We start from the raw sequence: 12,464 nt of genomic DNA on the forward strand, positions 1-12,464 counted from the left end.
CGCATCCGCTCTTCCGCGATAGGTTCGAGCTGTTATGGCAGAGATAAACCTTGGTCGGGTCGATGCCGCAGGCCCTCAATCACGCTCGACACTGTTCGATATCCTCCACGCCTCGAGAAATTCCGTCCACAAGCACCAGCGTCTTGGCCACCACGGGTGTGTCCGCTCATTTACACTCCGCCCGACGCGTGCTGGTCGTGCTCCCTGAGACGAGTTGCCACAGCCCTCTTGTTCTCTTGTCGTTCAGACCGTACAATACCCTAAATGAAGCGCGGTGCAGACAAGCAGCTGTCCAAGGACGATGCGGACGACGACGTCGAGGTACCGTTTTCTCCCTCTATTTTCATCCCTCTGACTAACCCACCAATTTCATCCCTACAGGAGATTGACACGCCCGCTCAGGGTCTGCAGAAAGCCGACGAAGCGGCCTTGTCCCAACGAAAGTCAGTTGTGCCTTCCATCGTATCTCTGCGCGCCTGCAACGGGGCTTACAGTCGCGCACTCATCCAGGATCAGAGGATTGCCTAAACGCTCATCGCAAAGTCCGGCACCCACACTATTTCCCGCCGTGTCTTCTTCCAGTGCAAATTCTGTGAGGAATTAGACTTTGCACTTACGTGGCCCTCTCCCTCACTATCTATCTAGGCGCCGAAACCTACGTTCTCTGGGTTTGGTTCTGGTGGCCTGAGCTCTGGCTTCGGCTTTGCGCCTCCTGCTACTACCGCTGCGGGCTCAGCGACTTCCACAGCCAGTCCCTTTGCTGCGACCTTCAAATTGGGCTCCTCCACAGGCCCCACAGGCTCCTCACAACCCTCCCCCTTTTTACCTTTGTTGGCACCTGTGGCATCTTCAGCATCCAACGCCACGAAGGCTTTCGCTTCCTTCATCAACCCAGCCGCTTCCACCATCAACACCACCACCACTACTGCCGCTAAGTCTGCTGATCCAACACCCTTATCCGACTCCGACTCTACTGCAGCCACGGATGATGCAGCCTTGAAATACTACACTTCCCTTCGTGGCCTGAATACCTCCTTCCTATCCACCGTCTCGAAGGCCGTCGAGTCTGATCCCTTCTTGGACATTGCAGATGTGCTTGAGCAGTATAAGAAACACAGAATATCCGTGCAGCGGGAATATGACGACAAATCCACCCGTGAGTCTGCTTCTCCTGCCGTCAATGGATCGTCGGTGTCTGCGGTCCCACCTGCCGTGCCATCTTCTTCGTTCGCCTTTGGCACGAGCTCTGCGCCCAGCGCTGCACTCAAACCCCCTACTATGCCTGCTCCACCGACCACCTTTGCCGGTTTCCGCCCCGCAGCTGCATCTTCGTCTTCTACTTCCTTCGGTGGCAATTTCTCAGTTGGGCCGGACATTGCAGCTGCCAATGGCAGTCAATCGTCCAGCTTCAAATTCCCATCCACGTCATCCGCTCCAACACAATCCGAGACGTTATCTGCGTCTTCAGCAGCTCCCCCAAAACCTTCCTTCTCGTTTGACACCCCCCCTTCCGATAGCGCTTCGACGCTGAAAAGCAACCCCTTTGCTTTACCAGCAAAAGACGCCGCGCCCTCGCTACCATTCTCCCTCAGTGGCTCTTCCAGCAGCGGTGGTACCTCTCTCTTCGGCCTGAACTCCGCTTCTCCAAACACGTCCAGCCTATTCGGTAGGATCAGCAGCGCCGCAGACAAGCCTAAGCATGACGATGGCAATGACGACAACGATAAGCCCGCTCCATCGCCCTTCGGCACATCGACCCCCGTGAAGTCTGCCTCCTCCTCGAGCTCCTTCGGATCACCCACCAACCCATTCGTCTTTGGCGGCGGCGGCAGCGGGAGCATCGGCAACCCCGTCGGCTTCGGTTTCGGCTCCCCCACGGGCAGCGGCGCCGAGCAGTCTAAATCGGGCTCCATCGGGTTCTCGTTCGCCGCGCCGCCGGCCAAAGCCGAGTCGTCGACCGACGTGTCGCGCGACGGCACTCCCTTATCAGAGGAAGGACAATATGATAAAGAGGGCGAGGGTGAGGAGGAAGAGGAGACGACTCATGCGGTCAAGGCGAGTGCATATAAAATGGTAGAGACCGCCAGTGGGGTTAAGACGTGGAAAAGCATGGGTCCAGGTTCGTGACGCGTCTCGCTTTTGCCTTTAATTCGTTCCCGACGTTGACTTTCGATTATCTAGGCATGTTACGGTTAAAAAAACACACGACAACAGATGCTCGTCGCGTGCTCCATCGAACAAGCGCCATGGGCAAGGTCACGATCGTGCGTCTCGCCCTTCCTTCTCTCCTCTGCCAATTCCTCTCTAATTCTCTTGAACCTCGCAGAACTTCCGCATCTACAAACAGATGCATCCGACGCTTTCACAAAGGAGCGTCTTCTTCACAGGATTTGACGACGAAAAACACGGGACGACGTATCAACTACGCCTCCGCACCGAAGACGATGCCGCCGCTCTCCTGAGTGCCCTAGAACGAGAGATCGCGTTCGTCAAAAGCTCAGAATGAGCTCGAGTCCTCGAGCGCTGCTTACTACCTTACTGCCTCTTACGCTGTGTGTCTGCTGTTTGTATCACGGTCTTGTTCAAACCCTGTCCTTAGTTTCTCTCTGGGTGCTCTGCGTCATTTTCAAGAACAATTTCTTCTATGCGCGCGTGGATGTGATTTCAGACTATCATCGCAGCGCTGAAAAATGTCAACGGCGTACATTTCGGTCACGCTTGAGCCCAAGCCCCAATATACATGCGGTTATCGACCCGATGAGAAATGAATAAATAGACAGTATATGAACCGCCGCGCCTGCGCCCGCGCCGCCAAAGATAACCAGCGCCATCACTTGCCCGTGAAGTGGCTCTGCGCGTTCTGCCAGATGGAATTAAGCACGAATGCTTGACTGAGCAGCATCTCGATCTCGTGGTCCGTCCAGTCTTGCGTCGGCAGCGATTGGAGGAACATGATGATCCCCTGACATAGGTAGGTGCGGGTGAGCGATAATATGCAGAAAAAAAGCAGTTTGTGAGCGCACCTGAAAGTCCATCTCACGCAATTTCTCACTCCATCGCACGAGAAACGCAGAACAGACGTACAGGTGGAACTGCGAGAACGCGTCGGGACCTTCCGCCTGTACCGACCAAGCAACGGAACCGGAAACCATCATCAGCCAATCACCAGTGCACCGAGCTAGCCACGTAAACAGAAGCAAAATCAAACTAGCGCGCACCAGATACGTGTCCCACATGCGAATCGTGTTCTTCACGCTGATCTCCCGCATCAGCAGGCAATTCATCCACCGAAACGCGAACTGGATGAACTCGACGTTCTGCGCGGCGAGGTGCTCGTGCAGCGGTGCGTCGATCCGCGCGACCAGCTCCGACATGCGTCGCACGCTGCGCTGAATGCCCGGCTGGGCGGAGATGTAGTTATCTTGAATGCCGTCCAGCAGCCGTGAAAGGCACCAGAACGAGTCCGCCTCGATCGCATCGAGCACGGACTCCGGCAGCAGTGACGGGTCGAACGATTCTGGATCCGAGTCTGCAGGGACAATGGAGAGCAAATTCGATGAGATCAGGTTTGACAACGGTGACGCCATGGCGGCGACGTGGGGTGAAAGGCGATATGGATGTACCGATGTAAGCGGAAAGAAATATTTGAAAGAAGGGCGTGACGAGATCGTTGATCCCCTGCACATAGCCACTGGCCGGATGCCGTATTGCCCACACGTACAGGATGCGTTCCAAGCTCTAGAGCAGATGCATGAGCTAGCGGTAGGATAGACACTGAAATTGCAATCGCTTACTCGTTGTGTCGCACGGTACATCCATAGCTGCACGCCTGGCCGTGTTCTTGGAACGTCGATCTCTATTTGGTGCCATATTTGTTGGTCGAGGCCCTCGCGGCCTCGCGCAAAGGTCAAGCCTACTAACGACAAGTATTCTCCTCGCTTTCGTTCTAGCGTCGACGAGCGAAGTCGTGTCGGCAGCGGAAGGTAGCCCTACAAGATAGATGTCCAATTGAAGGTTTGAACGTCAGCAGAAGGTCAGACAGACCAGAAGTAATTGCCATGCCAGCGGGCGCAGCTCGTTCGGGACGCCCGACCAGGCAAGCTTTCGCAACTCGGCTTTACATGGAGAGTTGTCAAGCCTCGCGTGCTGAAAGGCAGTGCGGCGAGGACATACCCATGTCGACATCCTCACGCATGAGACACTCAATAAACTTATGACGGCGGTTGGTACGTATTGAATGTTCCCGTATCAATCTTTCAGGAGATCGCGCGCCATGAGCGGGCGAATGTGATCTCGAACGGGAACCTGCATTTGGCCGCTTCGATGTTCGGCGTCGGACAAGATGCAAGGGATCTAGACATTGAATGAGGGTCTGGAAGCAGTAAGAATATCGAGTCGAAGTACCGTTCACGATCTCTTGAGCATCCTCTCTGATCGTGTTGGGCTTCTGCCTGGATTTTGTGGACACAAACGTCTCTGCAAACTCTGGGTCCATGTCACCGACGATCATGTCGCCTTCGACATCAACATCGGCCGACCGATCGGACTCTGCGACTTCCTCCTTCTCACTCACACTCGTCTGCTCCTTTTCCGACTTCTGCACAAGAGTCCATCCGTTCTTGGAGGATATGACCTGCTCTGACTTTGATGGGTATGAACTCGGGCTCGGGGCGCTGACATGAGTGTATGAGAAGGCGAGCGTGGACGAAGAGTCGTTGCGGGAAGTTCTTGGAACGGGCTTTGGCGCAGTGGAGGCTGTGGTGGGTCGTGCGCTCGTACTTGAAGCCGAACGGTTCCACAGCGGTGGGGCGGGCGAGGGAGATTCTGAATCTGAAGCACTGTCCCAAGCATCGTCTTCGCCCCATTCCGTATTTGAATGAGAAAAATGAGAGGAAGGGTTGAGACCGATGTGAGGGCGGGCTGGAGGAGGGCGGGCGGTCATTGTGGGTGAGAGCGACGTGGAGGACTGAAGTGCAAGGTGTCGAGGGTGGCAAGCCTGTTCTCCCAACCAGACACTCTCCCTGCGATCATGGCCAGGACCCGAGTCACCCCTCGGTTCACCCCCTCACGTGTTTCTCCTCGCTGACTCGCCCCTAGGCTACTTCCAAGTTACGCACCCTTGCAGGTGGATTTGATATCTTTTCAAATTCAGCTCACCCATGTGCAAAGCAGTGCACATGCAGGTTGAGAGAAAGCTCAAAATATCATTTACAGGCAGCCTTGATGCTCAGAAAGAGATTTAATTGACATAGAAAGGTAGAAAGAGCATAGAATAATAGTGATGAAAAAATTTGAATACAATGGATGGTGTTTTGAGTGGGACTTGAACTAGCGACCAAAGCAAAATATAATTATTCATTCCAACTTGCCTATTGCATCAAACAAAATCTTGCCCAGTAAGCACCATTTATATAGCTGGTAAGCATTTTTCTCTCACATGTTAGGTTAGGTAACACATTCCATGCAAAGTCTATCATTTTATAAGCAGCAAATGCCAAAATCAGTACTACCTGCAAGGCCCCAGCATTTGGAAGCAGACCTTAACACAAAACAACTGTCTTCCATACAAGGTCAGCCATGGAGACTATTTGCTGCCACCTCTTTGTCCTTACCGATAGTGCCTGCTCACTTAAATCTTACTAGTGAAATTCAAGCTCACATTTTTCAGGTTGACATATGTCATATGACCAGCAGAGCTGCTCTGCACAAGGGAGCTCTAACTATTTGTTCTCCTGGTCAATATTTATCAAAGGTGTGAGTGCTTTAGGTCATCAGCCTGATGCTTTCTGTTACTCAAGTACTCAATACTATGTATCTTATGTGTAGTGTTCTAGCTATTGCCTCTTCTTTACTTCTGGGTATTTGTCTTACCAAATTTTCTAAGCTTCTTGTCAGCTAATGGACTGTGTGTCACATCTCTAAGATGAGACCTCTCATAGAAGCCTTCATATACTGTTATTCTGTTAGGACCAAACAGTCTTAGGAGACAGCTAGGTATAGGTTACACTAATATACTTATAGAGATCAGGTGTTATACAGACCTCTATATTATAGGTATTGTGTTTCTCAAGATAAGTGTATATTTGAGTAAGATGCTGATAGAAGCCATGGATCTTGGACATTAATTATTGGAGGTAGCTGCTTTGCCTCCAAATAGTAGAAACCCTCTAGGTAGGTCAGCATAGTGATTACTCACTCATGTCTAACAATGCTGGTTAGCCCTATTCTCTCCTATAGCTAACATTTGATGCTGTTTCCCTTGAAAATATCATATATGCTAAGGCAAGTATATGTTAGACCATGCTTCTAAAGAAAACTTGGGTTGTAAATATATACATCAACTCTTTTTTTAACTCATAGATAATCATAGCCAAATAGATCAACTATAGAGAAAGAGTGAGAATACATGCTATAGTAGAATAACTTGCTTGATTAGATGGATTAGACTAGCTTCTTATTGGTTACTGCCCCCACATCTGTGGGATAAGTATTGCTAGATTTTCCAAAAATCCAATTTTCATTAGAGGACTCTTTATGTTCTCAAAGATTAGAGAGTTAGCAGATAAGAATTGCAGTTAGATCCATGTATTAATGGACCCTTGTATAATGCTCAAATGCAACAACTACTAAAGGTCATTGATTCAAAGTTCTCTGGCTTATCCCAAATCTACTATGCTCAATTATTCTCATTAGCTATGGTTAACCTTCATCATGTTGAGGATTAGCTTACACTAGAGACAGTATACAAATAGAGGGTATAGGTATTAGCTGGCACTGTAGCATATGCATCTATGATGATAGGATAAGCTGCTTCAAAATATCTAATTATCTACCCTGTAATTTCTTTGTAAGCTCTGGTCATCTCTCTCTTCTCTATGATTCTTTTATAAATTCCCTTCTCAATTTCTTGTCCTTGTTTATTATCAAAAGATAGAATAGCTCCCTGTTTTTCACTCTTATATTCTAGTGCTAGGCAGATTACAAAAGACCATCTATATGTAGGCTCAATAGTCACATCAAACTAATATGACTGCCTATAAGCAGCAACATTTAACAAGTTGGACAAAGAATATTTTATTAATGTTCTTTTTCTCCAATCCTTATAGTTATGACTCTGCTTTTATTGGTGGCATGATGGTACTCAAATCATTCACTAATGAATTTGGCATGCTCTCTGAGACAATGAGTGCAAATATATCAAGCTAGTGCATTTTTTAGATCCCTTTGTGGGTATTCACTAGGCTACTCTTTTGGATATAGATAGGGCCTCTTTTTTGTGGCCATTGTCTTTTAAATCAGATTAGGGGTCATATGCTCCATATCACAGCATATAGCGCTAGGTTTAATATATGCTGGATGCATACTTGTAGATGGCACCATTGGCAGTGTGTCGAACCTCATACTGATATACATTGCTGAGATTACTCTGTTGAGTATTAGAAACCAGCTTATATGAGCTAAGCTGGCAAATTAGTAGCATTATTGGGTTTTGGATTAATTTAAGTATTAATCAAAATATGGTTTTTTCACATTATGGGTCTATCTTCTAGTCTAAGCTTCAAGAACAAGTAATCTAGCTTATACAATAGGGAAATAGCTCATCTCTTTTATAGTTCAACTGGTGCTAGGTAACTTAATCTTTGTAGGCTCCCTAACACTTATTAAGTTACCTGGTTTCTCTAGAGACAAAACAAACAAGCTACTATGTATAACCTCTATAAGATTTGTTATTTGCCCCTTTCACATCTATATGTCATAAAAAAAATGTCTGTGATGGTGACTTATCTAGAACATGAGCAGGCCCTTGTTGGAATTAGTTTCTAAGGACCCTTTAAAGACACTTTTCTTATTGGTAATGACCTCAGATAAGTATTGCTTGGTGCAAGCTTATTTACATTCTAAAATGGTTCTGTTTAGTCTTTACTGTACATTTGTATTAGTTTCTCTAATTAATATGAAAGCTACTCTTAAAAATCAATATAGTAAACTGTGAGAATTTTTGACTTCTTTTTAGCATATGCTTACTCTAATACACTCTCAGACTACTCTCTTCTCCTCACCATAGGCATTTTTGTCTTATTAAAATGATCAGAGCTATTACATAGTTGCCAACTACTTGCCATATTAGTATGAAACTATTTCTTATCTATAGGATTTTGATCCTTTACTACCCAGACACATACTTACTCCTAGTATATAGTACTAAGTAAGAAGGTATAGTATAAAAATAGACTGGCCCTTGCAAAGTACTTATCATTAAAAATAATTCAATAATCATAAAGTGCAAGCAGACAAATGCTTAATATACCAATTTCCCAAAATAATAGAGATGAAACCTTATTTTCTAGAAGATGTGAACTATGTAAGATAATAGAAAATAATATGAGCAAATAAAATAAGCTTGAATATAAGCCCCTCTATAATACAATATTATGTAGCAACTAAGTATAAGCTAGGCCTGCCTAGCAAAGAAGTGCTCACTATGATATATCACATAGCATATAATCAGTAGTACTACATATAGTTTATTTTAATTAGCCTATAGCATAGATATGTCTGGTGGTAACATGGCTTCTGTCATTTTTTTTGAACTTAACCATGACATGATTTTTAGGGTCATTATTCTTTGTTTTATGAATAGCTGATTTGTCCTTCTTATAAGTACACTGATATCTACACTCAAGACTCAAAATATAAACAATATATGATTATGGCTTGATTAACCCATCTTCTTTTGTATTTTTTACTTCTAACAGTGCCTTAACATTATTTTCAATCTACTATTTGTTCTCTGGTTGAGTTAAGTATATGTTCTTATCTTTCCAAGAGATGTTTATTATTAAGAATAGTATGCAAGATAAAAGAGATGTTCTAGTAGGTCCTAGAGAGCTATAGCTTGTAGAATGCAAGTCAAGGAAGTTACTGTGTCGTTTATAGGCTTTATAGATAAGCTTATGACAAAGCTATATCATATATTGCACTATAACTACCTTATCTTGTATTGCTAAGACTTGATTTGTATCTATGAGAAGAGGACCCAAAGTCTTCCATAAGTGTTTTCAATAAGTCACATTGACCTTCTTAAGACTTGTTATCTCTATTAAAAATGACAAGCCTGTTAAAATATGCACTCTATTATTATTATAGGACTCAATCACTAGTAGTGATAGTATAGAGCTTGTGTGCATGACTAATGCCAATAATGAGAATATAATAGACATAAATTTATAACTCAAAATCACAATCAAGCACCTTAATCACAAGTGTCATTCATAAGAAGCTTAGATTTAACATTCAACATTTAATATTCATGTCTAATATGGCTTGTGAAATATTGTACTTACTTTTTGAAATAACTGTGTTGATTGTTGTAACTAAGTAACATAGATATAGCATCCAGCTAACTAATAATGTGCTCTTGTAAGAAAAAATATAATTATATATATCCTAGATTTTCCTGTCAAAACTAGTTAAAGTCTCAGATAAGACTAATTACTGCTAATACAAAGAATGATTTAAACATAGACAATGTTGATCATGCAAAGGTCTTGCCTCTAAGCAATTATTCTTTATCTAAGCTTTTATCCACTAGCTATGGATTACTAAGTAGTGCTCTAGTAGTTGCTTTCTCTTCTAGAACAAGTTACAAGCAATAGTATAGAAAGATCTTAGCCACTTTTATGTCTTTACTCTCTATATCTAAAAGTGAAAACTTATCAAGAAGCTTCTCTAGTGGCCAAGTAGATTCCTTGTAAGTAGTAAAATCCATAAATGTGCCTGAAATACACAGAGGTTTAATTAGAGGACAATTAAACAAAAAAGTTGAACATTATAGTGTTGACTTGCCATCCCCCTCAAAAAACCCACCTTTGTAATCACATTTGGCTGGAAAATATGGGTTAAAGGCTATACTAAGTGCTTCTATCATCTATACTAAGTGGTCCTCTTTTATATTTTATTCTATGCTATTAGTACTAAATTCAAAGAGCTAGAAACTAATTAGCAGCTTTATGACCTATGACCAAAAAATGACCATCCATAAAGGAGCTATCTTATTATCCAGATAATAGTACTAATAAGACAATGAAAGTTTTATATATTAGCTAATGCTGTCTATGGATAACCTAGAATAACCTTAAAGGCATGTAGAGCATGTGGCTATATTTGCTCTCAGAAATGACAGTCTTGCCAGTGAGCTGATAGACTATTAAGCTGTGATAATAATAAGAGGTAGGAAAAAACAAGAATACTAATAATATCCAATATTTACTATTATGGCTCTAAAAAAACCTTTATAAATCAAAGGATCAGTGGGTAAGGGCAATTCCTATATTTGGAAAAACCTCTTCTCTTAATTAGATCTAATTACTCAAAATGCTAACCTAAGCTAATTAGAATATATTATCTATAATCAACTTTATAATCAAATCCACAAGTAAAGGTGATATTATCTATACTACTACAGTCCCATTAGAATCTACAACCCAATTACAATTTTACATATTCCAAATCCAAATTATATAAGTGCTATAATCTTATTTTTACTATATTCCTTGTTTTTTATTGGTTTTCTATATTGCTGTCTAGTGCCCAAATTCAAATATCAAAAGCCCTGATTTTTAGGGCATTTATTGACCCCTTTATATATAAAATAGATAAAAGATGAATATATAAGAAAATCAGAAATACTGAGATTGCCTTATTTATATTAACATATTTAGGTTACTAGATAAATAACTTAGACCTTGTGACTTAGTATTTCAGAGTACTAGTCTAGAGTGTATAGGTATGAGATTGTTAGTTCAATTCTATTGATAGGTAAGTTTACTACAAGGTGTGACTTTAGTTTGATTAGTAAGCTTTATATATACTCTATGATTAAAGGTATAGTAATAGTAGAGAAACTATAAAAGTAGGTTAATTGATATTTTTCTAAAAATCCATATGACAAATTAGCTCTAATTAAACCTTATAATTTTAAGATTAGAGGGAGGGTAAGCTAAAAATCCTCAATAGTAATTGGCAAAAATATAGCTAAATTTATGCTTATTAATTGAATGTGGAGCTTTTCCCTAATAGAATACAAAGGTGAATGAAAAGAAATTACACAAGTGGAATCTAGGTAAGAGAAATACTACTAAGTACATATATTTATAATGTTTTTTTTTCATACTTGCTAATAACTTACTTATAGAAATATATGTGCCTAAGAGTCAAAGGCTCTATACCCCAATACAAAGAGACTGGATTTCCTAAAGCGTTGGGCTTCACTAAGCAATGATAAAAAGGTATAGTGTACTTGTTTTCATATAAATTTGAAGCTCATTGAATTACTTTAGTATATAGTGCTACAAGTAAATGGCACATAATGCATAATATGGCAGATAATATGTCAATAGCTTAGTTAGAGAAGCTAAAGCCCCTAGACATCTACAATGGTGATTGTAGGGTATATGGGTTAGTACTAGAGGTGTGATGGCTGGTTAGTCAATTAACAGAGCAGTAATAAAGGAAGGCAGAGCATGGGCTAGTTGTATATTTTACATAAATCAATATAAATAGATCCCAATGGATCCCAATGGATTTTAATGGATTTTAATAGATTTTAACAGATTTAAATAGAGTCAGATAGATTTAAATAGATTCAAAATGACCCTGTTTTCATTTTTAGAAGAAAAAAATTGCTAATAGATGAACCAACCCAAATTTATCATAATGTATCTCAATGGATCCCCCACAATCTGCCTATAAAAAGTCTAAATTTTGGGAGTCAAATAGATTCAAATCCAGCTACCTTTATCTTCCTTGACTAGGTTCTGACTGGGACTCATACCCAACCATTTTGGGGGAAAAGGTTTCAAAACCAGATTTAAATCCAATCTTTCGGCCAAATTTGGGTTTTTTGTCCAAACTTTTTTCAGCAAATGCCAAAATTTTGCATGTGCCCTACCCACCTATTTTCAGGGGTCCTGGTTCCCCTCAGAATTCACAACAACTTGACAAATGTTGTATACATCAAACATGACAACTAGCAGTGTGAGCTCAGAAGGTCACATCACAGATCATGAAAAACTCTGGATAGAACCTTGCTTCCTAAGTAACAGAACCAGGAATTACCTTATATGTTTCTCACAGAAGCTGATTCTTCCGGTAGAATACAACTATTCTGTCCTTACAGGTTAGCTTCCAGCACTTACATCTCAATTCTCTCTTCACGAGACTGAGAATACAATCATTTGATTCTGTCCTTACAGTCTCGACTGAGCGTCAAACAGCCGAAACCTGCAATAGATTCTCACTGGGCATCACTCCCAACCAGGTCCAAGGCTCCCAGGTATCTCTGATACGGTGTATAAAGAGCTCGAAAACAGCATGTCTTTCTCCAGTCTTTGTTCGCATGACAGGAACGTGACTCGGGACAAAGCTGAGAACTGAGAGGAAAAAATCGAGACTCGTAACGGGAC

The 12,464-nt window shown here is 42.5% G+C and overlaps 2 protein-coding genes across 2 annotated transcripts; one reads left to right on the plus strand and one right to left on the minus strand.

Moving 5' to 3' along the window:
* Nucleotides 1-264: 264 nt before the first annotated feature.
* On the plus strand, nt 265-2,506 carry HETIRDRAFT_123228 (uncharacterized protein; the record flags this gene model as incomplete). The annotated part of the gene is made up of 6 exons (XM_009549262.1): nt 265-321; nt 382-443; nt 511-581; nt 749-2,119; nt 2,182-2,264; nt 2,327-2,506. The coding sequence occupies 6 exons, from the start codon at nt 265-267 to the stop codon at nt 2,504-2,506; spliced, it is 1,824 nt and encodes a 607-aa protein (XP_009547557.1).
* A 324-nt stretch (nt 2,507-2,830) lies between these two features.
* HETIRDRAFT_320170 (uncharacterized protein) lies at nt 2,831-4,495 on the minus strand (the record flags this gene model as incomplete). Its single annotated transcript, XM_009549263.1, has 7 exons — nt 2,831-2,962; nt 3,024-3,119; nt 3,219-3,529; nt 3,624-3,738; nt 3,795-3,989; nt 4,045-4,115; nt 4,174-4,495. 7 exons carry the CDS (start codon nt 4,493-4,495, stop codon nt 2,831-2,833), a joined length of 1,242 nt encoding a protein of 413 aa, XP_009547558.1.
* Nucleotides 4,496-12,464: the final 7,969 nt, after the last annotated feature.

This window comes from Heterobasidion irregulare (genome assembly GCF_000320585.1).
Source record: "Heterobasidion irregulare TC 32-1 unplaced genomic scaffold scaffold_06, whole genome shotgun sequence".
Classification (NCBI taxonomy): domain Eukaryota; kingdom Fungi; phylum Basidiomycota; class Agaricomycetes; order Russulales; family Bondarzewiaceae; genus Heterobasidion; species Heterobasidion irregulare.